Consider the following 26,260-nt stretch of genomic DNA (forward strand, 5'->3'; position numbering starts at 1 on the left):
CAGTTCTGATTCTCAGGCTAAAGGTTAATCGATATAGTCAACCCACTCTCATTCAACACTCAGTTTGCAGCTTGATGTCTTGGGTGGGTGGAAAAAACATGAGCATCTCCTCCAAAAAAGAGAATGCTCTCTCCTATCCCCATCCCCAGCACTTACCATCCTGGATTGTCCTGTTAGATGTGCATATGCTGTCTTGTTCATAAGGTTGTAGATGGGTTATTTAAGGGACAGAGCTGAAGGCTCAGTAATCAGAACGGCTGGAGCTTGAAATAAAATACAGATTCTTGTTCTAATTTTAGTCAAGAAGCTTCACTGGGTCACATTGACCATTGATCTCTGCATTGTAATAAAGTTGCTCCTGTGCATAGTGTGAATGTTTAATATCCAAACTTTATCCTTGGAAGCTGCAACACCATGGCGATCAGTAGTTGTAAGGTGTGTGAAGTCACCTGTTAAATGACACAGTGAGTAGTGTGTTCTGATTTTTGGAAGAGTTGCTTCTGCCTCTGCTCACAAAATCATTCCGTGTTTTCTGAAAGGGATAGTTTATAAATGTCTACAAAGTTAAGATTAAATTCTTCTGGTTTTGAAGTAAGAAAGACAGGTTGTATATCACATATGTGAAATATGGGTACTCTGTGCTGCTCATGTTCAGTAGTATGGACTCTAGTTTCCTTGGTAAAATACCAGACAGAACAATCACATTGCTAAAGTCTTTGTAATGAGATTGTTTGCCTCTGGTACAGACTTTTGAGTCTAATGCTGATGCTCTGGTGAGAAGAGAGCTGTTCTTTCAATTGACCGTTTAGGTGAAGTAGATAAAACACTGCTAATAGGTACTCACAGCTTTTATCCTCTAAGTACTCATGTAGTGAGGTGGTTCAGGTTGACCAGAAGGCAGGAGACGCTCAAGATTTCACAACTTGACCAGAAGTGATGGCTTAAAAAAACCCAGAGCAGTTGTACAAGTGCTCTGTCAGGAGGTCGAGGTGCCACGTGCAGCCAGCTCTGCTCTGCAGCTCTAGGAAACTGCCCCCACTTTCACCTGTGCTTACTTTCTGCTGCCCTTACAGCATCACTAAATTCAGCGGAGTGAGGTTTTATTTGCTTCTAAGTGTCAGGTGTGAAGTTAATGACCACCCTCTTCTACCATGCAGCTGAAGGGCAGGTTATGGTGATCCTGGCTAAGTAATAAATCTGGCAAAGGAGATGTGCATGTAATCAGCTATTTAACATATTTATGCTCGACTTTCGTCATCGGCTAGATTTCCTTGACTGTTCACAAAGCGTGCCTTGCTTTACAGGCCCGAGCCCTGGTATAGGGACAGTTGGGAGTGCATACTGTTGACTTCAGCACTTTTTCCCTTCCAGCTGAGCCTGGAAAACCTTAGCCAAAAGACAGCAAACCACAGGGAAGTGGAAACGTGTGTGATGTAAGTGACATACAATGAAAATACTGGCTAGCATCATGAAACTCCCATCCGCTTCCCGTACCCCTCCTCCTGCTGCCTTTCAGCCCCAGCTGCTTTGCACAGTCTCACCATCCTCTGGGATGCTTCTGCCCTGGGTGCTGCAATGGGAGGAATATGTAAAATCCATTAATGGATTGTACAAAGCAAACCTGGAATTGTGTGTTCTGAGAGCGTGTTGGAAAGAACCTGGCACGCAAAGTGCCGTGCTTGGCTAGCATAGTTTTTCTGCCTTGTATGGCCTGAGGAGTTGGCAAAATCTTGAGGGAATAGCAAGTTCTGCTGTCAGTCGCCATTTTCTGACTTATTTTAACAGTCTTTTAAACCAATGTTTCAGTGTCTCCTTTTGCAGACTCTGGAGATCCTTTTTTTTTGACATGTGCTACTTAAGAAAAATTGTCATGCAAACCAGCCCAAGAGTTTCTTTTGCATGAAATCAAGTGAAAAGCATCAAGCACAAGAACAAAACATTAAATAGGTGATATTTCTGGTGTAGCTGGGCTGTCAAAACAGGCAGAACTGTCTGCAGAAGAGGAGCACAGATCTATGGGGTTACTTCTAGTATCACAGAGAAGGAGAGCTCCACATTGTGGATGTACTGCTGGTTGCATTTTATGTATATTTTTCATGTGGAGCTCAGCAGTCCCTGAGGAAAGGGCCATGTCAGTAGCTATATTCCTCCCTTTGCTGTGCCCACTTGCTGTTTCTAATAATAATTCTTTCTCCTGTATGTAATGGTGCTGCATTACAGTCTTTAGTGCAGGGAAGATCAACTCGTGATAGTAGTTCTTTCTTTGTACAGCACCAAACACCACCAACTCACTTCAACAGCATGAAATGCCAAAACCAGTGATGACAGAAGTAATTTTATTTGCCCTCTCTGTCAGCTGGAAAAGCCAGCTTCACCTGTCATTTCACAGCTCCTGTTGTCCTTTTCCTTTCCATCTTCCCTTCCCCTCTTCCCTTCATATTCAGGCATATGGCTGAGTGAACCTGGGGTTTCAACTGAAGCAGCGCCTGTCTCATGCCTGTAACCAAAATGCTTCTTTCAGTTGAGATCTGTAGAAGACTTATCTTCTGGCAGCTTTTCTAAAGATCTCTCACAGAGGGAAATTATCATGCCTATGACTACTTAATTCTTTATTGCTTTTATTTCTTTGCTGGTTCAAGTCCTTATTTTGTTTCCCTATTATTATTTTCCTAGAAGGAAGACTCTTATTGCCCATGAAGTGATTCAGCCTAAATAGTTTTATAATGTATTTTCTGTATGGTGTTATTTTATGATTATCATGAGGATAAATTTGACATGTAGTGAGTAAGAAACCAATCCATTCTGGGCAGGACTCATGCTTACTTTTCAAGTGTAATCTCTAAGGATTTTCAGTAGGATTTTCCACTGTGCTATGTACATGTGTAAATACACTGGCTAGTTCAGAAGTGCTCCTGTTTTCTGAGTGCAATATGTGGCAGAGCCAGAAAATGCCTTTAATTATCCTGCAGGAGAATGAAACTTGATCTCATCCATTGTCACTGTCCAAAGATGATTACTGGGAGCACACTCATTCTGCCATCCCAGAGGTGCTATGTCTGTTGTGCTGAAGATATTCAGGTCATTAAGAACAGAGATAGTTTCATTATTGTGTAACTAAGGTTTCACTTCATTCTACTTTAACTGTGACTTAGTTGTTTTATTGCCAAATAACCCAGAAACAAAGAGGGCACATTGAGGCTTCTCTGTTTACTTTATGATATACTAAGCGGGTAGCTTTTCAGAAGCACCCAGTCATCTCCATCCATTATGTTGCCTTAGATCAAGTGTCTTCTGATCACCTTCCTCCCTCTAAAAGCATCACTAGAAAATGTGATTAATATTTGCATCTTACTGTTTAGGTGCTTAAGGTTGAGTGAGAGGATTACCATCAAAATATTTGACCCTGAGGTTAGGCTGAGCGGGTCTGGAAAGAGGACAGATACAATTTTTACAGATCATGATACAGGGCAGAGTTTTCTGAGTTTCTCATAGAGAGTTCTCTTCTGTTTTTCAGGTCTCTGCTTTTTGTGCTTGTGGTAACTTCACTTTAAAGTGGGACTTAATCAGGCATTTGCCAATTTTTTGATCTCTAAAGCAATACAAGCTAAAGGCTTGATATATGTGTACACGTGTTGGTGTATGTGGCTTTTAAGATTTCAGCTTACTCAGTTGTAGATTGAAGATGTAATTTTGCAGGTAGTGTAGTTTCACATCTGTGTGGAACAGTTTAACCAGCTGGGATTCCCTCCTGGAGATAAATTTGAGTGACTGAGACCTACTTCATCTCTTCTCTTTCAAAAAGTAAATCCCTTCCTATTCTAGGAAGTGTGCTGCTTTTGTCGGATTCTTTGTGTCTTTGCCTCTCACTCCTCACCCTGGCTGTGTAGAAACACATTTTAGCCTAAACTTAGGCTACTGGTTGCCTTAATACCATTTGTGTGGCTTGATTGCGATAATCATGTTTTCATTTCTGAACCTGTGAGTGGAGGAAAAACTAAATGTTCTAGTGGAGTGTCTCCAGGGTATACTAATTTTTAAGGTCTCTGTTCAGTGTCAGAATGTGCTTAAATGTGGCTTGTTTCCTAGGTGCCTTCATCAGCATCTCTGATAAGAAGACAGGTTGTTCCCTCGGCTTGCAGCAGTTTCTTTCTATGAGCAGAAAAGGTGCTTTTGCCCTCTGCTTCAGTAGTAGGTCCCAACCCATGTGCCAACAGCTGTATCGGGAGGCTGGCCATACAGAATATTCTCCATAACCTAAAAGAGGTTTTTTCTTCTTTCTGTGCATCAAATATCTTTTCTGCCTTCTGATATGTCTTGGAAGGTATCAGAGGCAGGCAGTGGATTTTATAGCATATCTTTTATTGATGGCATAAAAACTCTCTTTGCAGTGGGTCTAGCAGACTCCTTCAGTGTGAGACCTGTAGTTGGTTTTACTTGCCTGCACAGATTCAGTTGGTCACTGTTAGCAGTGGTTGGGTACTTGGATAGTATAACTTAGGGGTAACATAAAATAAAGTTGACTTTACCATTAAAGGAATGATATACAGACTGTATGAGACGTACTTTGCAATTTAATCAAGGTCCTAAATATTTGACAATGTATCTGAAGCTGCTCTAGAGTGCCTGGTACCACAGTGGAGCGCTGCCGAATCCAAGGGCCTCGCTGCAGGATTTAGGTCACCCTTGCTGCGGAACACACAGGACCTGGGGTATTGTCCCTCTTCCTGAATCACCTCCTGGCTATTTCTGACATCTGTGTTTTAGCTCTCACTGTTCACTTCAGTTTCATATGTTGGTGCTTTAAGTCCTTGGTGTTGTTTGTTTCATGTTGTGTGAATGTAAGTGTTCAGAGATTTCAAACACAGGCTGGTGCTTCATAATATTCATTTCCTGCTTGCTAGGCTCATGCCAACAGCTTGTGACATCTGGTTGGTATGTTCTGAACACTCTTACACTGTCTGGCACCATGGTGCAGTTACCAGACAACATGTAAATACTTCCTACCTTTTTCTGGAGCTCTTCAACAAGTGGTTTGTGCAGTGCACCCCATGTCCTTGCACTAGTGCTCTAGTGCGCTGTCACCTGGGTGTGTAAAAGATGAGTGCATCTTATCTAAACTGGGAAGTCATTGAACTGCTTGGGGGGCAAGATCTGCTCACTGACTTACCCTAAAAGCTGGGGAGGAACTGCCAATTTCTTCTGCGTTTGGTGGGCATGAGCTGTTTGTTCAGGGAGGTAATTCTAAAGTCTGGCTATTGTGAAGTTTTTTTGTAACAATTGGTAAAAGATGCCTCTGGATAGTTCCCAATGACTGCATGTACGAAGAGCATCCAAACAGAGCCTCTGCACAAATGGAAACTTGTTGCTTAACTAAAGTGTTTACCAGAACTGGTAGAGAAGTTGCTGGAAGTAAAAGCTCTGCATTTGCCCAGTTAGAGATGTGTTTATCTTGCACTAAAATTCTTAGAGAGCACAGAAGAGCTAAAGACCTGGCAGCCATTTCCAGAGGAGCTGCTGCTGAGAAAGTAAGATTTTTAAGAGCCTCTTTGCCTTTACAGGCTTTCATACTCCCTTACGTACTCAATAGTAGGACTATTTCCATTATATCTTAATGTTTTGTTCAGGTGATTCCTGGACAATATGACATTTTGCTCAGATGAACAGTAAAAATAGATCTGCAGGTATAACTGTGGGCAGTGCGAGCTGTGGAATTAAACTCTCATGAGGAAGTGGAGAGGAAGCAGGATATTTTGCAGCATTCTGTTTAAAATTGCTAGGTTTTAGCAATAGGAACTTGTGAGCTACAGTTTTCAGCAGTTAAAGAAGAAAATGAGATGTAAACAGGACTGAGGTTACTCTCGTAAATACAGCTGCAGGATAAACACCTCTGCAGAAAGGCAAATTTAGAGAGGATTTCTTTGTCCGAGTATGAAACCCAAGTTTGTTTTACAGTCCTTTTGTTGGCAGTTTTGTGTTTGTGAAGACACTCCTCAGACTTACTTTACTTTATGGCTCTTGTACCACTTAGTTTGCTCTGTTAAGTAGTGCATTGTGCAGTCATTAGCCCCATGCTTTGATTCTCAGCTATTCTTTTTAATGAGTCTTGAGAAGCGTAACCTGTGGGAGAACTGCATGCTTTGTTTGTTTCCCTCCCCATGGATCTGTATGTGCATCTAATCTGGATGAGCTCATAGTAGCCCTCCATTTTTGAGTAATATGGCTGTTTTCTTCTTCATAGGACTGAGTTTGCCCTAAAAGAAATCATGTCATCAGGAGGAGCTGAAGATGATATTCCTCAAGCAGAGAGGAAAACAGTGACAGACTTTTGCTACTTACTGGATAAATCTAAACAGCTATTTAATGGCTTAAGGTTAGTGCGTTTTGGTATTATTCCTTCAGAAAAGCATTAGAACACAACACTTTAGTATGTGAGTGATGCTGAAGTCAGTTGTACAATGAACATTTCCAACTCAAAGCCAGTAAGTTTGTTTAGGGAAGAATAGTGTGCACCTATGTATGGACGGTTTTGGACCATGTATGTAAGAATGTAGGAGTAGAGGTTCACATGTTTCTGAGACAGTGGGGAAGGAAATGTGAGAAAGGAGCGCTGAATGTCTCAGGTCAGTTAACAGAAAACTACAAGTTGGAAATCTGTGAAATGGATAGAATTCATACTGAAATGTTGTGTATGAAGTACACAATGAAGGGCTAGGTGTGGCTGTATACAGTCAACAGCGTGCAATTCCCAAACCTCAGTCTCTGTACCAAAAAAGGAATGAGAAGGATCAGCCCAGGTGAGTGAAAAGTGGGGAGGGAATATTTTGTGGGAAGAAATGTAGGAAGTGATAAACAGAAACATACAAACCATACCCTGTATGTGTCTAGTTAAACAAATGCTTGATCTGAGCTATGGAGAAATGTAAAATCTGCATTTATCTACAAAACATCTGCAATAACAGCCAGAAAGTCTGGCTGTTTTGTCAGCACCAATGAGAAGGGAAATAAGGAGAGTTCAAGGAAAACAGTTCACATTTGGACAGTGATACAGGCATCCTGTTTATGTCAGTATATGCTGAAGTTAAAGACTGGTTTATTTCTAAGAGCTGGTTTATTTCTAAGCTTCGCTGTCAAGTCTCTTAAGCAACATGGTTTTTAGCTCATATCTTGTTGGCAGTTCAGCATCTTCCTGGTCTCTGAGTAATACTGTATGTTTGGGCCCATATAGCTTGCTGTTATTCAAACACAGATGGTTAGCAAAGATGTTTTTAATTCCTCCACCCCCTGCTATTGATAATCCTTTCATGTGCTTTGGAAGTTGATTACCAAATCCAAAACAAACAGTTTGTGCTCCAAAATCTGAATGGTAAATGGGCAGTAGAGACAAGGAGTTCTTGATGGTTGCTTTCGACACCCCATGAAACAGTCTAAAGCAAAAGGACTGAAATCTTGAGGCCAGGATTTGCAGGACCATATATGCCATTACACTGGCTTTCTGATGTAGCTTGCTTGAAATTTTGGCTTGAGTCACTGAAGACTACAAGTTAATACAGTTCATGCCTGGATGCATGATGCTCAAGTTCAGATCAAAGAGACAGCAGAATACCTACAGCCATTCTGTCTTTTCCTTTGGGCATGGAAGGAGTTGGTACTTGTATCAGATTTCCAGATGGGAGATGTAGTTTCTGTGTTTATCCATGGTACTTTGCAAAAAGAAACCTTCTTATCCAACTACATGAAAAGAAAATGGAAATTACCTTTGGATGAAATCTGGGCAATAAAAATAGATGGGCTTCAGCAGCTGGCTCTGCTCCGTGAAAATAAGAACATACCAGAGGGAGCCTGCCTCTGTCCTTACTGTAACTTGACACAATTAATGTAGTGTTTCTTGCACAGAACCTGACCCCTATTTCACCTGTTAAGAGCTGTGATTCCTTTGGGCATAATGACTGGATAAAGCAGCATTATAATTTTCAGGTGTCTCCTCTGTTAGTGCTTGCTCTTTTCTGGGTAGTTCGCCTGGAAATGACTTGGCAGGTATCCTAATTCTTAGTCCAGTTGCCTGTTTTTCCCTCTAGCGTAATAAATGCATTTGATGCATGCCTGCCTTCTTCTGTTTTGAACATGCTGATGGCCTTACTGTTGTGTTATATGCCATTCTGTTATCCCTATGGTGTTTCATGGAAAAGAAGTGATGGTGGAGAGAGAGGAGAGCAATGATTTCATTCCTGAAACCTCCTCTGGGCACTTCAGCAACAGGGAGTTGAGCCTATAGCTGTGTTGGCAGCTGCTTAGCTGTTGCTGCTGCCAAAAATGCAAGGACTCAGCCTGCCACGTCTTTGTTTCAGTAGCATTTCCTTCCTCTCTTCCCAATACAGATGCCAAATACAGCATTTGAGGAAAACATATGATGATCTGCCAAGGTTGCTGCTCCAAAGTATACTTCATGCTTACACTACCACTGATACTGTCCTTTTGTGGCCATGCCTGCTAGAATAACTTAGAGGGGAGGTTGTCTTTCTAGTGTCCCTACTCCCTTTTTGAACACCCTGAGCTGTAAGTTAGAAACAACTGTTAATGAAGTATGTTCCAATTACTGTTCTCTCTTTTCTCCACTCCCATTTGCTTTTTTCTTGGAGAAAAGGCTGGAAAAGGGGCTGTGTTAGGAAGCAGGTTTTGTAGTGTACTATCACCAGTTATTTTGTTTTAATGTTTAAAAAGTGCTTAAATGTCTTCAGTATCATAGAGAAGCTTGATGCTTTAAGAAATGAAAAGACTTTCCACGTATTATATCATACATTCCCAGATCAGGTCTCATTGTGTAGGCTGCAAGAATCACCACTGCTGTCCTTTTGTGGAAAGAAGTGATAATGTTTAACCATTTATTTTGTAGACTTTTAGTGAGATGCAAGTTGAACATCTTAGTTCTGTTCCATGCTGCTGCTGCTGCTGATGCAGGAACAACAGGACCCCATTAGCTTCATGTAATGCTGCAGGCTGTACCCGATGTGATACTGGGAAGGTACTGACTTCTCACACCAATTGCATCAGTAAGGCAAGTTACTGTGAGTGCTGCTGGTGTGCTTACTGTCTTGGTGGGTTATTAGATGTGATGGGGAAGCTACACCACATGTCGTTATCCCACTGCTGCTTAGGTTCCAAGAATAGGAGCTTGTAATTACTACAAGCCTAGGAACATAAAAGGAAATTGTCTTTTTTATCACCTGTCAAAACTGTGAATGTGTTTAAAGCTCTGAATGTTAAACTTACAGTTATTCTAACCTTCCTTTTTGAAGCGCACTGCTGAGTCTCTAGGACTTTCTCAACATCTTTATATCTCTGGAAGTTGTCCCTGTGTGACAACTTCCATGCCGTGCTGGCCAAACAAACTTCTACACCTTTAATTGGTTTTCAGCCAGCATTACCTGGCTTCTGCCAACAGCATGGATGAAATGAATTACTGAGAGAAAATTAATTATGTGCACATAAGTAGTGCTGGTCTTTGCTGAGACTATAAGCAGGAATTGGATAAAATTCTGGGCTGCCTGTGGAATTTGTCTACCAGCCACTCTAGTGTGGCAAGGGAACCGGTCTTCTGTGCCCAGTGTGAGAAACCCATCCTTTTAGAACATCTGAGTTTGTGTCTTCATGTCCAGTTTGGAATGTTTTAAAAGCCAAGAAACTCAAAACACTTTCCACTGGGTTGGAGTTGGAAGGTTGGGGGCTATTGTAATGAAGTGTGTATCTGTCGTCCTTGTCTGGATAGCACTGTTCTAAATCAAAGCATCTCTGTTCCCTCCCCTGCATCTGGATTCCTTCTCCCTACCACTTCCTCCCTCTGGTAAAGCTCATAGTCATCAGTAGGAGAGGAGTGAGTATCCAGACCACTGCCTGTTCTGTTCTCAGCATCCTTAGCCAGGCACATCCTGGAGAAGGCTGAGCCTCTTGCCTTTTTCTCTCTATATTGCTCCAGTATCCTTCTGCAGCTCTGGAAGCAGCAAAATGTCATGCTATAATGTAGGTCTTTCACTCTCAAGTTGGGTGTGTATTTGCTTCTGGACCATATATTCCCTGTCTTCTTCAGTGGGAGGAGCTGTATTAATAATCCACTCTGCAATCAACAGAGTCTTTAGTACTCTTGGGTTATTTCTTGCCAAATAATGCAGATCCTCTGGTCTAATTAAAAAACCCTGCACTAAATGTCCTCTTTTGCTTATGCATCCATTTTCTCACAGCAAAATTTCTTGATACGTGGAAGTGACATGCATGATGTTCAGAACACAAAACAGTGAATGGATGGCAGCAGTGGCAGCTCTTGTCTGCAAAAATCTGTGGTGAAACCACGGTAATGTATTGTCATAAATGAAGTTTTATTACAGCCATGTCAGAATGCTATCAAAAGAACAAGTGCTACTGTCTGTTTCCATGGAGATCTTTCCTGTTCCCTGGGGAGCTGAGGAATTGCATGGTTATTGTGCAGCTATGCCAGCTGCAATTAGGCGAGCACGCTGCTTGAGAAATACACATGTGGACACCCAGCAGCGACTGTGGACAACAGCAGCAAACACGTGGGCACTGTGCTCACAGGGGCTTCTTAAAATGTCACTGATATTCATCTATTCAAAAAGCAATGCAGTGGGTTGAGGCAGGGCTTGTAAGAATGCTTAGGCTTCTACAGAGGAAGGTGCAGCACCGAGGGAGAGACAGGTGCACAAGAGAAGATGGCAGGTGAGGTGTAAAGAGTGTATTAGCTTATGATGAGGGGTATAAACATGATCAGCAAATAATTACCTGCTTATTTCTTCATTTGTGCACATACCTACTCAGTGTTTGAGAGAAGGGTATGTTTTCTTGTTTCCTTATATTAGACCTTTGCTCAAATGTCCTCAGCAACTTTGCCTTGAAAGCCCAATTTGCTACTGGTAGAGTTCTTGGAGTCAACTTGCTGATTCAGTCTTTCTTTAGGTTAGTGCCAGGGCCCTTTGAATGTATTATTATTTTAAAATGATGAATTTTAGTGTTGTTTTGTATTTGTATTCACTTTTTTGAACATTGAAACTTGCAGATGTGCTAATTAAATTTATCGCTGCCTCTTGCTGTATCAAAGCCTGCAATATATCTTAGGCATGTGTTTGGATACTTTCTTAACTTCTTTTGTTTAGCTAAAATGTTTACATCTATTACAATAGAAAGTGGTGAATCATTTATTGCAGTAAATGCTTTATCAAGCTATATTTGGATGAAGATGTTGGTGCCCTGAAGCACATGGTTATACTCCTGTTTACCCCTCTCTACACCAAAGGATGTTGCAAGTTGTTGAGCAGCCAATTCCATGTTTGGGGGGATTTTTTTACTATTATTTCAGTTGGTTTTTGTTTTATTTTAATCCTGCCCAAATTCCTTGGCATCTTCCTAGAACAGCAGCAGCAAGTACTGGAATGGTTTTCTAGGCTGGTAAGAGTCACAGTTGATAACAGATTCATTTTACATGTACTAACTAAGCTAGGCCCTTCAAGCTGTGTGGGAAGTACAGCTGGCTGATAAGGAAAGGAATATTAATTTCCTTTTCTACCTAGGGTGCTGTTAAAGCAATTACAGAGAGCAGAAATGCACCAGTATGCTGCTCTGAAAACAGTAGTATACTGCTTTGCTTGCCTTACTCCTCCAGAGGACATGGTGTGGTTTCCAAAAGGTGTTCCCCTCAGTCTCGACCTCCCAGGCTTGGAAGTGGAATATGCTGCTTTTCCATGCCCATCTTCTGAAGACTGGGATGTTGGATGGAATGTTAACCAGCAGTGATTTGAAAGAGCATTCCCTGAAGAAATCATTCTTGAATCAAATGAAAGATTATGCCATCTTGAAAAAGCTGTTCCACTTGTAGAGTTGTACACCTCCTTTGAATCAGCTTCTGAATGGATTTGTAGGCAACAAGTGCTTAGTGAGACTTGAGGGTTTTGGTCTTCTCTGTTGCATTTATTCTAAGGTAACTCCAAGGTGAGAGTCTTCTGCTAGGATTGAGAGCACAAACCTTCAAAGCTAAAATCCTTAGGACTGCATCATAGTTGTGGGGTGGAGGTGAAGGGAAATGTATCACATTGGAAATCGAGTGGAGGTATGAAAGCAGAACTGAACTGGATTGCCTAACTCAGTTATAGCACTGGAAACTGAGACCAAAAGGCAGAAGGTCTCAGGTTCTGCCATGTCACTTGGTTAGAGGGTGACAAATTCTGTGGTGATATGTGATATGTGACCTGACATTTGAAAAGTGACTAGAGAATCCCTCTGAAAGTAGGAAGCAATAATTAGATGACAGCAGTGAAGAATTTTTTCTTCCTTCCATTGCAGTCTTTCCTGGTATACAAAATTAATATGCTGTCTGCTTTGTGGCATGTTTTTAGGGATACTATGGTCAGATCATGATATATGTGCTTCCTACAAGCTAAACAGGATTTCCATGCGGATTCCAGCAGCAGCAGGTTTTGAGTATATACAGGAATCATAGTTCTGGTTGTTCTTGGTGCAGGAGGAGTTATAAAGCATTTCAAGTCAATTCTGAACAAAACCATTCTGACATAGGCACAAATCTGCTGCTATACCCTGGGCTGACTGGAATCTACTCCCTAACTCTGCGTTTGTCACGTCTTTGTTGCAGGGATTTACCACAGTATGGGCAAAAGCAGTGGCAATCCTATTTTGGGCGAACGTTTGACGTTTACACCAAACTCTGGAAGTTTCAACAGCAGCATCGGTAAGGGAATGTTGTAGGCAGACATGTTCCATGGATTTAAGTGCAACTTTAATCCCTGGTATGCCTCGGGCCCCCAGTGAAGACTGAGATTTCACTGTGTTACTCAAGCATGAAGGGAGAGAATAGTCACTTCCTGTAGCGCTCACTGTCTAATGAATGAAAATGTTGCAGAGTTTCCAGTGTGACTTTATAACGAAATCTTTTGCTGTACTTGAATGCATGTTGCTTTAATGTATTACCAAGGAGAAGTTTCTGCAGTGCAGAACCCATCTGGAGTGGTGTGAAGCATCCTGCTGCAGCGTGGGCTCTGATCTTTCACACCTTACATTGCCTGCGTAGTCTGAGTGTTCTCCTGGGAAGTTGTGACCTTTTGTTGTGTGTATTTTGTACAGCATACTTATGTCTAGCTCTTGCAAGTTTATGCAAGATAAGTGGTCCTTGCTCTGGTGTGTGTATGCAATGCTGTTGGCTCTATGAGGGGCTGCTACTGGGAATGCTATACCACTAATGAAAGCTGAATTTGTCCATATGATAGATCTGTGTCTTGTCTGATGTTCTGAGACGTTCTGGAATGTCTTATAATCTTTCTTTTCTCTCTTGCAAAATAGACAAATATTGGACAATCGGTATGGGTTGAAGCGGTGGCAAATTGGGGAAATTGCTTCCAAGATTGGGCAGCTCTATTACCATTATTAGTAAGTAAGCACTGAAAAGGTTTCAGTAGGACAATGTAGTGTTTGTGGCAGTTCCATGGCAAACGCTTGGATACTCAGTCAGGAGAAATCAATGTATCTGTTGAGTCATGATGCCTGTTTCTGGATGAGAAGGCCCTTGGGACTCATGGGAGTGCTGCAGAAAATGGCACCTCTAAGCCCGATGCCATACTGCTAGTCATACTGAAACTGCCAAAGGACTTGTCTCCTACCTCATAAGTGTCTCTAAGTCTCCCATGCATGCTGCATTTTACTCTTATACAAAAGTGTGATTTACAAGTCTGGGAGCTTAATCTTCCTTTAAACTTTTTAATTAACCTGTCACCTGTACATATGGGTACAAGATGGGCAGATTTGATTGTTATCTGATGTGGAATCCAAGCTCTGAACCCTGTCTTCCCAGCAGGCACAAAGGATGAGAGTCTGGCTTTCATATAACGTCACTTGGAAGAGGGAGTTTTGCCATTGATGCACAAGAAGGGAGGGTTTGGTGTGGATTTTCATCTGAAGCAGTGAGCTAATCTGATTCTTCCTCTGCAGCTTGCGCACGTCAGAAACCAGCTATCTCAATGAAGCTTTCTCCTTCTATTCAGCAATTAGGCAGAGGTCATACTACTCCCAAGTCAACAAAGAAGACAGGTAAGCCTGAATGAACGCCTTTGTTTTTTCAAGACTAGAATGGTGTGTGAAACAGGAAATAACTGAGAGAGTATAACTGGAGTAAAATCAGCGTTGTTGAAGGAAGTTTCTTTCATCTCCTGCCATGATTAAAAACCTCAGTATAAAAAGAGCTTTTCTGGATGATTGGAGGAATAGTCTGGTATCTGGTCCTGGCTAGAAAGCTGTTAGCCCCAAAGTGTTGTCATTTTGGATCGTGAACAGTGTTAGTGCTGGGACCTAGCGTGCTGTGGCTGGAAGATAGGTCAGCTGTGCTGAAGCAGAGGAACCTACTTGATTCTAATCAGGCTTTTCAGGGGAACATCAGTTAGTACTGCAGTACAACAGCCCTCTGTAACTGACTGGGACAAAGTCCAAGAGTTTCAGGAGGCATAACGTCTTCCTTTTAAGATGCTATGCTGAGAAAGGTACACTCGAGTGTACAAAAATGTGCTGCCTGCCAAGAACATAGACAGATATAAACACGAATAGGTAGAGAACTCAGTTCTGGATCCTGATCTTGCATTTTAGCCAGTAAACCTGAGTTCCCTCATTAAAGAAGAAATGATCTGAAGTCATCATGAAGATAAATACAGCAGGTTAGTGAAGGAGCTTCCTACCAAGGATTCAAGGATCTCTGGACTTCAGCTAACTGCACGTCTTTAGTCTTGCTCATGTCTAAACACACTTGTGTGCCACATTAAGATGAAAGTTTCCCTTCTCTGTTCTGATACCTGTTAATCCTATTATCTTCTCACCTGAAAATCTCTCAGTTTCAGTCTGAGTGCTTGAGCTGTTTCAAACAAGGTAGGATTGACCAAACGTGTTTCTAGATGCTGTCAGAAGGTTTTAGAAATGGATGAGTAATTATGGGCTGTGCTGACTTGCAGATCTCTTAAGTTGTCGCATGTGGGTGAACTGAGCCAGCTGTGATTATCATGTGGTGCACTGGGGTCAGATAGTGCCCATGAACTGACAAAAGGTTTGAAGAGCCAGCGGTTGTATCTGACTCCCATGCCTGTTCTCATGTAAGGAGACTGTGGGAAAGGGGGAGGCTGTGGCTTTCTTGATGTATGTTTTATGTCCCTGTACTCCATTTTAAGTAAACCTCTTAGCAGCCAGGTAGCTATTGATCTTCACATGAATTCAGTTAGAACTCTCAATCTGCAGAGTGTTCAGCCTTGCTCTGGTCTTAAACTCTTCCTCTTCCTTACCCCTGCTGCCTACCTGTGTTCTCTTTTAATCTCAAATTTGGCTGTGGTGTTTTTGTTGTTGTGTTTAGGCCTGAATTAGTGGTTAAGAAGCTGCGTTACTATGCAAGGTTTATAGTGGTTTGTCTCTTGCTCAACAAAATGGATGTTGTAAAGGACCTTGTAAAGGTATGTTAAAATGAGGATAAAAGTGCTAAGGGGGGGAGGTTGATGGCTCTTCTTGTTATTAAGGAGTCCATAATATAGTCTGTTTCAGTTGAAATATCACTCATTAGATATATGATAATAGCTGCTGTTGCAGTATAGCTTTTCTGGGTTTTTTTTTTCTCCTCATGTAATGGATTGTGCTGTTGGATGCCACAGAAGGAAGGAATAACACGGCTAAAGCTATGGAAAGATTCAGTATGATGTCACCATTTGGCTAGAGAGAAGCTTTACAAATGTATATATTAGGAATAAATTGTAAGATGCATGTTATTAATCTGAAAATGTGGGGATCATCTGATAACTCTGAGTACATCTTAATTCCTGTAGGGGATTTAAAACACTGGTGGAATCTTTCCTAGCAAGTCTCCATGTCACACTGTTACTTGGAAGGCCTCTTAGCTTGATGTTGTGCTCATTTCTCTTCCCTTCCAAACTGCAATCTCTCAGTCCTACGTCTAGAACACATCCTGAATATATTTGACACCTTCCGGAGACCCACCAAAATTAAACTTTGCCAAATGATATAGATAACGCTATGGAATTGGAGAGGCTGGATCTGCATATGGCTCTGCTATGGGAGTAAAGCTCTGAATGCCTACAGACACAAGTCTTTAGGGGCAACAAATAGAGTGCAGGCTAAAGGTCATCACTGCTTTTCTAGTATATGTGGCATCCAACACAGCGATTCTGTGACTCAGACATTTAATAATGACACTTCAAGCTCAGATGATTTGATAGCATTGTTTGAACACCAAGTAAATATATTTCAATAGATGCAGGCTAGATAGGGAGGTACCCTTTAATGACAACAAACGAACCCCAGCCTCTTCCCAGTACAAGCTGGTGTCTGTAGCTGAAAGCCTCTGAGCAGGCAGTGTGCTCATGTTTGGTGTAGTGTTAGATGGTCCTGTGAGGAGCCAGGGAATTGGACTTGTTAATCCTTATGGGTCCCTTCCAACTCGAGATCTGTGATGCTTCTCCTGACAGCATATGCTTCCCAAACCTCTCTAACAACCTTGCTGCAAGCAGCTTCTGGTATTGACAGTTTTGTGTAGGTTGCATTACTGTCTTGGTGTCTAAGCTTACTTGAACTGCTAGCTTAGCTTAGCAGCAGCTAAAAAAGCCATACCATTCACTTTCTCAGTGTATTTAAAGTTACTTGTAAGCTGAAATCTGAGTCCTTGGTATCCGTAGCTTATGGTAATAACCAGTGACATAGCTGTATGTGAGTGGGATAGTTATATTTGCATTTGGACCTACTTAAAAGACACTTTGCATTGCCAAAACTCAGTGTAACATTGTCATTCTGTCTCCTAAAGAGCGCGTTTTGGCTGGCATGTTAGTCATAAATGTGCTGCATATGTTCTCAAGTAATTACTTTTTTCTTTATTAAAGGCCAGCACAGCTAACCAAATTGTAAAGTTACTGACTGCCTGTTAAGCTCTCGGTTTAAGAAATGACTGTGACTGTCTTTGAACATTTTACATCAGGAGCTGTCAGATGAAATTGAAGACTACACTCATCGCTTTAATACTGAAGATCAGGTGGAGTGGAACCTGGTTCTTCAGGAAGTGGCAGCATTTATTGAGGTTAGAATACCATTCCCTTTTAGTTGTTAGCTTAAACCTAAAATCTGCTGGCTTGTTCACCAAAGTGTTCCTGTATCACTACCTCTGTGTGGTAAGCAGATGAGCCACGTGCAGGGACAGTATTCCTCTCCAATTTAATCACTGAGGTGTGTGCATAGTAGTGGAAGAGTGACAGATGTTAAAAGTGAAGAATCAGACCTGGTCATGTAACGTGCTGAAGGCAGAAGCATAAAGCTGAGAAGCACTTGGTCACCTTATTGTGTTTGCTCTTGGTGTTTAGATCATGGTGGAATTGAAAGCATAGCAGTTATCATGGCCAATACTTCGGAGAGGCTGCCAGCTCTGGTTCTGTTGTTGTGGAAGCCAATCCAATCTGTTGATGTTTTGATTGTGTTTCAAAGTGTACTTTGTTGAAGTACTGGTCTATTGTGCTGGCAAAGCATAAGCAGTATATAGTGGAAAATAGGGTGTCAGCATGGCAGTCAGCTCATAGGCTCTTAGCATAGTTGTAATGAGACCAACTTCTAAAGTTTATTAAAGGAAAGTATCTTTTTTATTCTGTTAAATGAGACAGTGTTCTACTTCCCTCCTTTTGTACAAGATGTCACTGTGTAACACGAGGATTTGTTTAAATATTGCCAGAGTGGATGGCAGCATTACCATTTGCTCATCTCCTTTGCTATTTATTTCTAGGAAGGGAAGGCAAACTAAAATAGTGCAGGGTCCTTCTGTATTAGGAATGTTTTGTTTGCTCTGTGTGAATTTGTAAGGCTGTTGGTGACATTTGGTTCCTTGGGTATGGAAAAGCTGAAGCAGAGTTTGTGTCATTTGGGGAAGTATGTTTTTCTGTTCGCTGTACCTTCGTGTGCTTGTACCATGTATTTGCTTGCAGTCCCTTAGAGCTGTTGCTTTTACAGGTGGTAAGGCATTGCTCTATTACCTGCATACAATGTATATGTATGGCAAATGAATTTTAAAGGTCTGCCTCAGTTATGAAAGGTTTACTGTAAGTGACAAGGCCTTTGGACTTCTCTCTGACTGCAAATCTGGATGTTTTCCTGAATTCCTGATTTATTCTGGTTGCTTTTTTTAGGCAGACCCTGTCATGGTTTTAAATGATGACAACACCATTGTAATCACCTCTAACAGGCTTTCTGAAACAGGAGCTCCGTTGCTAGAGCAGGGAATGATAGTGGGACAGCTTGCTCTTGCGGATGCGCTCATTATTGGGAACTGCAACAACCAGGTAAAAGAAATTCTGGGGACTTGGGTTTGTATCTCTGGAGTTCAGAATCCTTTCCCATGTGAACCCCCTTCTGATCATACAACAGAGATCCCAAGAGGGGCAAACATGAGAATATTTTGGTTGTGATGTGTGCAGTGACACCAAGAAGAGGTTCTCAAAAAGAAGAGTTAAAAATTGAATATTAGTTATTAAACCTGTGGTACTGACTTCCTATTGCTTATATTCATCAGGTTAATTAAAGTAGATACTATTGATTTTCGCATACTGGATGTTTCTAAATAACATTCAGACACAAGAGGCCTCTGGCATGTGTCTAGAAAAAGCCTGACTTAGACTTTCACATGACATACTCCAGCTTGTTGCAACTGCAGTCGCAACAGGAAGTGGCTTTCAAAAGACATTCAAGATCTTGCTTTTTAGATGATGATAGTGAAGTTGTACAGACTTCATGACGTCTCTTTTTTCAGTTAAGCAAGGGAGTTGTATCTAAACTACAGTTTGTGTACCTTTTGCAGATTTTGTCTAAATTCACAGTACATAGTGGTTTCAGCACTTGGCCTGGAAATACCCCAGAAAAGTCTGTAATTTGCAAAGTGAGGAGTCTGCACACAAGTTAACTGTCCTGGTAGACCAGTAATAAATAGCCTTTGTCTTCTGTGGGCTCTTATAAAAGTCATTCGTGGCTCTTTAGAGAGTCAAAAATGACACTGACAGATCCCTGAGAGACATAAATGGTCTGTCTGGTGTGCGCTTGAATCTCTTACCTGGATAATTCCAAAGAAATGCTGTTTAATCTGTATCTGGCAGAATAAACTGTTCGGCTCTTTTGCAGGTCAAGTTCAGTGAATTAACAATTGATATGTTCCGAATGCTGCAAGCACTTGAAAGGGAACCAATGAATTTAGCATCACAAATGAACAAACCTGGAATGCAGGTAAGTTCCATTTCAGTGATGAACCTGGTCACAGACCTGAACTGGCCTTTATTTGTTTGTTTAGTTTATTTATTATAACAAATAGAAATTTAAAGGGTTATGAAACTGCTTTGTAATATATGGTTGTTGGGTTCTTTGTCTTGTTTGTTGTTTCTAACAGGAATCAACGGAGAAACCAGCCAGGCGGGAAAACCCCCATAAATATCTACTTTATAAACCAACTTTCAGCCAGCTGTATACATTTTTAGCAGCATCATTTAAGGTTTGTGAAATCAGTGAATTTATTTGTAATAGAAAAATATCCAGAATGGTATGTGACAGTGAATAAAATGTGGCTGAGATAATCCTTTATACTTCAGGATAATGAAGCCTTCTTAAAATGTTCAATATGTTCTTCAGAGGGGTTGGAAATATTATAGGTCTGTGTAATTTGTATAATAAAGGCAAATCCATTGACTGCTGTGAAGGGAGAGGGAAAAAAATCATTTTACAACAGAAACCCAACTTGCTGTTACACAGGAGTTGTATCATAGCTACAATACAGCCACCTTCAAAGTGAAACCTGAACAACAGCTCTGCAAGCAGCTTTAGTAGTGGCTATCCAGGATCCAACGTGGTGCATGGCAATACTATGGAAAGCCTTAAGTAGTGTAATGTAATAGTTGCTTATGATTTTATGTTATCCAGTAATTTTATCTCTGTGTGTGTGTAGGAACACACATATATAAAAAGACATTTATAGATACATATATAAAAAAAAATAAGTGTTTCCTATATATATTATATAGGAAATATTTATTGAGATAAGAGGTTTGGAGAACAGAAGAATCCTAAGAGTATTCTCCTACTTCATGTTGTGCCAAGCAATCCAAAATCAGGGAAGTATGCCAAGAAACTGATGCTCTTAAGCACTGTGTACCTGGTAGGTCTCAGTTCTGTATCCCATTCAAATTAGATCTCTCTCCTGCACATGCTATATTTTTATCTGCTTGTCTTCCTTGGTTACCCACTGCTCTCTTCCATATAAATAATCTATACATTTGTAGACTTTAATACAGTTACTTTGGTTATTTAAATTCAATAAAGTTGCTGGGCTCATTATGCTTAATTATGGCTGTACAAGTCAGCAACTTGGGATTTAGTAGTAAAAAGAGCACATGAATCCATATAAAGAAGCAAGTTTTAGTCTGTTTCAGGAAACAACTGTAAAGAACCAGCTGGTGAGGTGAAGGAAGTGCTTCCTCTTAATACTTAAGAGTTTGGGTGCCTGCTTGCTCAGCCTTTTGCAGAAATTAAAAGCATCTGTTTCCTCATGGAGGCAGCCCATTAGAAAGGTGGAAAGTAGATTTCTTTTACAGGTCTGTCCAGAAACCTGGATATGTTGTGCTTGTTGTCCAGCTGAGAAGGGTCTGGGGAAGGGGCAGATGTTGCAGACTCTGGGGTATTTGGAAACAAAGAACTTCCTTTAGGACCCTGAGTTGCTGAAGAGTTAGGGTCTACATGGATTGTGGCAGCTTTTGATTTCCGTATCTTGGAAAGCGATCAGATCTGGCTAGGTAGCAAAAGTCTGTGTGAAAGCAGATGCTTTTTTTAGTGCTGGTTGAGCCTCTAATATCAGCCTAGAGGCCTCTGTGGAGAAAAAAAGTATAAATATATCATCAGTTCACATTTTTGTCTGTGCACTCACCTATTTGAAGGTGTGTATGTGGCAGGGAAGGGTATATACACATTTGAAGAATGGTGTGAAGGGAAGCCAGAAGCAGGAGTAGCCCGATCTTAAATGACAATGTATTTATGAAAGTGGTAATCGAATGTTAAAATAAACTTACACATTTCTTCCCTTGCCACTCTTCCCTTTATCTGAATTTCAGGAGCTGCCTGCAAACAGTGTTCTGCTGATTTACTTGTCGGCCACGGGCGTGTTTCCATCAGGTCGTTCGGATAGTGAAGGTACAATAAAGGAATGCTCCCTGTCATGAACAGGGCTTGAATTCTCTTTATGTTCCAGGACAAGTGACCAAGAAAGATGTCACAAATCTCCTTTTAAAAGACGAGTCAATTTTACTCTCCTGTCTACTTAGTAAGATAGTCTTTTTATTCCACAAACAATAGTTCCCTGTGTTTTAATCAGTGTGCATTAACCTGAAACCTTTTCAAAGGACATACCCAGTTTTTGATGCATCTGAAGTATTAAAAGCTTCACCAGTTTTGAAGACCACATGGCTCAGTTGATGCATCAGCGCAAAGTTAATAAAATGGCTGAATGGCACTTTGTGATTCTTTCCAATCTCCAGTACTGTAAGAACATAGGGTCAGGAGATGGGTGGTAAAAGGGATGAAGCATCTACAGGGATTGTTCTATTTGCACGCTTGTTAACCTGACAATTCAAGCCCTTCTCATGATTTCTGACAATTCCCCTCACTTCATCCTCCTGTTCTTTGCAACCTAGCAGAATATTTGGATGCAGCTGCAATCTAAAAGCTGAAAACTGGTTGGCTGAACAAACACAGTCGAAAGATCTATTTCTAGAATTTAAGGAGGAAAAAACCATCCTAAATATTGTACACACCTCATCTATTTGAGACTTGCATTCCTTTATAAGATGCATGCCTTGTCCCTCCCAGTGCATGATTTATAGAGCTCTCAAAATGTTGAAAGACAAAAAAAATCCCTGTCAGCTCTGGATAGTGGCAGTGATTTTTTTTAAGTGCTTTCAACATTTTACTTTTTGCTGCAACTTGGTGATAGGTTCTAACTAAACGGTGTTCTTTAAAGCCTGTGGTATGTCCCCTTCACTGCATGCCTTGTTTCAGCTTACTGTAGAGGCATCCAGGCTCTGTCATCTGAAGAGCTGCATACTCAGACTTCACTTTTCATTCAATGAATCCCATTACAACTGCATTCTTTTAATAAGGTAGTGTAGCCTGCACAGACCAAAAAATTCTACCTTATTAAAAGGGAGAGCAGCTGCAAGTTGCACCATTTACTGCCTGTAAGCCATTTGTGTTTGACAGATCACATTTGTAACAGTGCTGAATTAATGTATGTTCTGTTCCTGATTTTGTGTTCCCAAAGCTTCCCTTAAGTGGAAAGGTGCCTTATGTATCCAAACCTGAAAATACTGCATTTGGTGGCCACGCAAGGGTCAACCAACTCTGCAAATGTGTAACAGAAGGAGGAAATCCTAATGCTTTATTTTACTAATGTTAGTGGCACTTCATACCCATAGCAATGGCTGAAGTATTTTCTGGTATCTCTAGCACCTTTTCTTTCTTGGTAGGATTTTGTATTGTTTATAGCCATTACTTCCATCCTTGTTCTCCACCAGACAGTTAGTGGGTAGCTCAGTTGTGCAGACTTAGCAGAGTATTTCTTTAGCTTACCCCTGAAAGCTTATTCATTCTCTGAGCTCTCTCTTATCCCCTTTGCAGTGTTGTAACTGCAGATGATAGTATTATATCTGTTCTGAGAGGCTACGGGGGGGGTTATTGACTTAGCCTCATTTTTTATGAGATTCTGAATCTAGAATATGCTAGCTTAGTAGTTTTACTAAAGTATTGATTTTCCCATATGAAATGTGTAATGAGTTTTAATCTGTTTTGCTGTGTAGTGCAACAAGAGCCAATATTTGGATCTTTTGTACTATGTTTATGGATAAATAGCAGATAAACAAATGAAAGGTTATGAAGTTGCATTGCTTGCTTCTATTTGGTAGGTGCTGAAACTACTAAAAATGTATAAAACTGAATCTGTAGTTAGTAAAGTCTCCACATTCCTTCGTCTCCTCCTTACAACTGCAGTAGTTCCAATTCACTTAGTTTTCTGGGATTTGTGGTTGCTTCCTGCCTTCCATGTAATCGTTAAATCCATAACAGAGATGAGTTGCCTGTGCTAATTCGAGCTTTCTTTTTTGCCATGCGTAGGTCCATATGATTTTGGTGGTGTTCTGACAAATAGTAACCGGGACATTATAAATGGGGATGCTATCCACAAGCGAAACCAATCTTACAAGGAGATGCACTGGTAAGTCTCATGCGTGTGGCAACTGCAAATCAGAAGAGTTTGTCTTTAATAGAGACAAAAAGCTTCAAACCCTCTTGAATTCAAATTCTTCAGTGTAAGACATCATAATGTAGATTGGCTTGAAGTTAAACAATTAGAAATTAATATCCAACTCTAAATGATGATTTAAGCACTCAAGAAGTATTACTGTGACAATCTAGACTCTTTATTACTGGAGAACTTCAAATTAATGGTGCATGGCTTCTCAAGAAGATAAAACATCTCTTGTTGGGAAAGAACTAGTAAGAAGTCCAACAGCCCATACTACAGAGAACACCAGAATAGTTTTGCAGTTACTCTCTGAGGATGTATCTGAGGACTGGGGCATGGGGAATTTGCTTGCTTTGTATCTGGACATGGGCAGCTGCTTGTCTAAGAACCTTGTGCAGTGTCACAGCTCTGCAGCAATTCTAGTGCTCTGTGAAGCATCACTTTCTTTTTCCAGTCTTCACCCTGGAGATCTCTACCCTTTCACGAGAAAGCCCCTGTTTATCATTGTGGACTCTTCAAACAGTGTCGCCTATAAGGTAAGGCTCTTGAAGGCAGGTACTGGTCTGACAGGATACAGTGTCAACCCCTAGCTAGCTTACACTTTTAACAGGCTATTTTTTTAAACAGTTTATATTCAGTCTTTCTTTTCTTTTGAGGTTGTGCATGCTAGTCAGGATCTGATCCTATGAATAGGAACAAGAAGGAGAAGCACATGAACAGCCGCACATTGGAAAGTAATAAATCCTCCTGGAGGGAAAAAAGGTTCAAGATTTCCAAGGTCTCTGGTGGGAGGTTTATTTTTGTTATATACCAAAGACAAATCTTGGTGTGTGTGCATGGGGGAGGGAGATAACTAATATGCTTTTCTTTTTTCCAGTCATTCAACACTCAGTTGCTTTTAAGGAACATAAAGGAGTCAAAGCATTGAGCCTGATCTGATAAAACTCAGGGTGTCAGTGTCTGAAAAGTATCCGAACCAAGGAAATAACAAGACTCAAATTAGCATCCAGTGTTACTGTAGAGTGTATATACATACTTGGACATTGAACTTGCTTCCTAGAGTGCTATGGACTTAGAGTAGAATTAGTCCATGCCAAATCACCTTTGGGAATCTGCAATTTGGGTAATACAGAAGCTGGCATTTTCAGTCTCAGTTGCCAGTTGAATCTGGATAACATTTCAACATGGATTTCATTTGTGAATGGGATGTTAAAAGTGTGCTATATCTGGGGAAAGTGCCACTTCCTTCTGCCTCCCTTTTTATAGCTCCATTATGTGCAGTGAGGAAAGTGAACGTTCACAGCTGAATTTCAGAGGAGGAATAGGGACGTCTAGTGGCCAGATGAACTTGGTCCTTGTTCAGTATCCAGAGTCTGTGTTATTTGTTTTAAAGGCACTTGTTGGCCAACGAGAGGTGCCAAATCTATGATCAGAATGATTCAGAATAATGCTGTATTGAGCCAGGGAACTTTTACCTGACAGTCTTAAAAATGATCTGGCCTCTCTATAGGGTTTTTGGTTTGTTGTACTGTAATGCACGTCAAAGAGCTTTTAAAATACTACTGCACTTAACTTCACCACACTAGATTTTGGTGCAGATCTGCTTTTATTAAATTCACGTCCCTGCTTAAAGGAAGGCAGATACAATTGGAATCATTTACTTGTCTTTCTGAGAAAATAAGGATTTGGTAGGAATTTATTTTGCTTGTTCTGCAGTGAACTGACCGTCAGGAGAATGTGAAGTATGTAGAAGGTGAAACACACCAGTGCTCTAGCTGTTAAGCACACAGAGCAGCTGGTGTGAGAGGAGCCCAAACCTGCCTGCACGTAAGGAGTATAGAAATGTGAATTCTGGAAGTATTTCAGAACAGGATTATGGAAGTGGCTGCTAGGAGCTCTGACCCAGATCAGAATCATGTGGGCACAGCTGTGAAGAATCTAAAAAGAGAATGAATGGGGGAAAAAACCCAAGAGCATGGACCCCTATTAAAAAAGATTGAGTCAGCATTTGAGAGCTCACATTCACCTTCACAATCTATTGCCACTGAACCCAGGCAGATAGATGTATGGCGCTGGGTTTAGGTGTTTTGTTTTCAGCTGAAGGTAGATGGCAGAGCTCTCAATCTCACTGTTTTCTAGTCCTTGTAAATTCCTGTCTGTCATCATTCTGTGCGTGCTTATGTGCTTGGTTCCTTGTTGCCAGAATACACCAATAGTGCTGTCCTGTGACTGTCCTCTGGGTGTGTTGTGAGAGGCTTTGGAGACTCAAACAGTGGCACAAACAGAGGTTCTGTGCAACAGTGTGAGAAGGTGAAGTCATTGCATTTACCGACTTTTTTCCACATGGCTGATCTGATCTCTTCTGATAGGACAGTAACTATCCTGACATTTAAATGTCACCGCTAGCAGTACTGGCAGGAACAGCAACTGCTCACACATCCTTTTCTACAGCCCATTTCTGCTCTCCTGCATGCATTCTCATCCTCTCCCTCTCTCTGGAGGGCTTAAATGGTGATGCGTGAAAGTAAGTCCTGCCAGGAAGTGACTTGCCAGTTTGTCAAATCAGCGGCACTTGAACAGCTTCCTCCCCTATATATTTAGCTGAAAGAGGAAGATTACTGCAAATCCAGCATATCTACTTAAAGCCCTGATTTTTTTTTAACACTTCCATTTAAATATAGATGGGATATGGCTGTGTTCTTGAAAGCTACCACTGTGTATGTGGGTGAAATAATATTTTTAAATCAGTATCTTCCTGTAGCTGTGGTTGTCTACGATTATGGTCAAATGCAGTCTTTAACCATCTAAACCAAGACAAAAACTCTAGCCAGTAAGAATGCAAGGCCTTTGTCGGTGGTGTGGTGCAAATACTCAGTAAAGCTTACATGTGAAATGACTTCTTTC

The 26,260-nt window shown here is 41.0% G+C and overlaps 1 protein-coding gene across 1 annotated transcript in view; it reads left to right on the forward strand.

The window, feature by feature from the left end:
* The window catches only part of SCAI (suppressor of cancer cell invasion), a 40,637-nt gene that overhangs the window by 8,261 nt on the left and 6,116 nt on the right, over nucleotides 1–26,260 (forward strand). The window contains exons 4-15 of the mRNA XM_080630647.1: nucleotides 6,239–6,370; nucleotides 12,650–12,745; nucleotides 13,354–13,440; nucleotides 13,999–14,097; nucleotides 15,398–15,494; nucleotides 17,024–17,122; nucleotides 18,216–18,368; nucleotides 19,201–19,302; nucleotides 19,463–19,564; nucleotides 21,174–21,252; nucleotides 23,227–23,326; nucleotides 23,811–23,892. Of these exons, the coding sequence (XP_080486773.1) occupies nucleotides 6,239–6,370; nucleotides 12,650–12,745; nucleotides 13,354–13,440; nucleotides 13,999–14,097; nucleotides 15,398–15,494; nucleotides 17,024–17,122; nucleotides 18,216–18,368; nucleotides 19,201–19,302; nucleotides 19,463–19,564; nucleotides 21,174–21,252; nucleotides 23,227–23,326; nucleotides 23,811–23,892 (1,228 nt within the window). The remainder of the gene's footprint in view (nucleotides 1–6,238; nucleotides 6,371–12,649; nucleotides 12,746–13,353; nucleotides 13,441–13,998; nucleotides 14,098–15,397; nucleotides 15,495–17,023; nucleotides 17,123–18,215; nucleotides 18,369–19,200; nucleotides 19,303–19,462; nucleotides 19,565–21,173; nucleotides 21,253–23,226; nucleotides 23,327–23,810; nucleotides 23,893–26,260) is intronic.

Source organism: Psittacula echo (assembly GCF_963264785.1).
Source record: "Psittacula echo genome assembly, chromosome: 16".
Taxonomy (NCBI): domain Eukaryota; kingdom Metazoa; phylum Chordata; class Aves; order Psittaciformes; family Psittacidae; genus Psittacula; species Psittacula echo.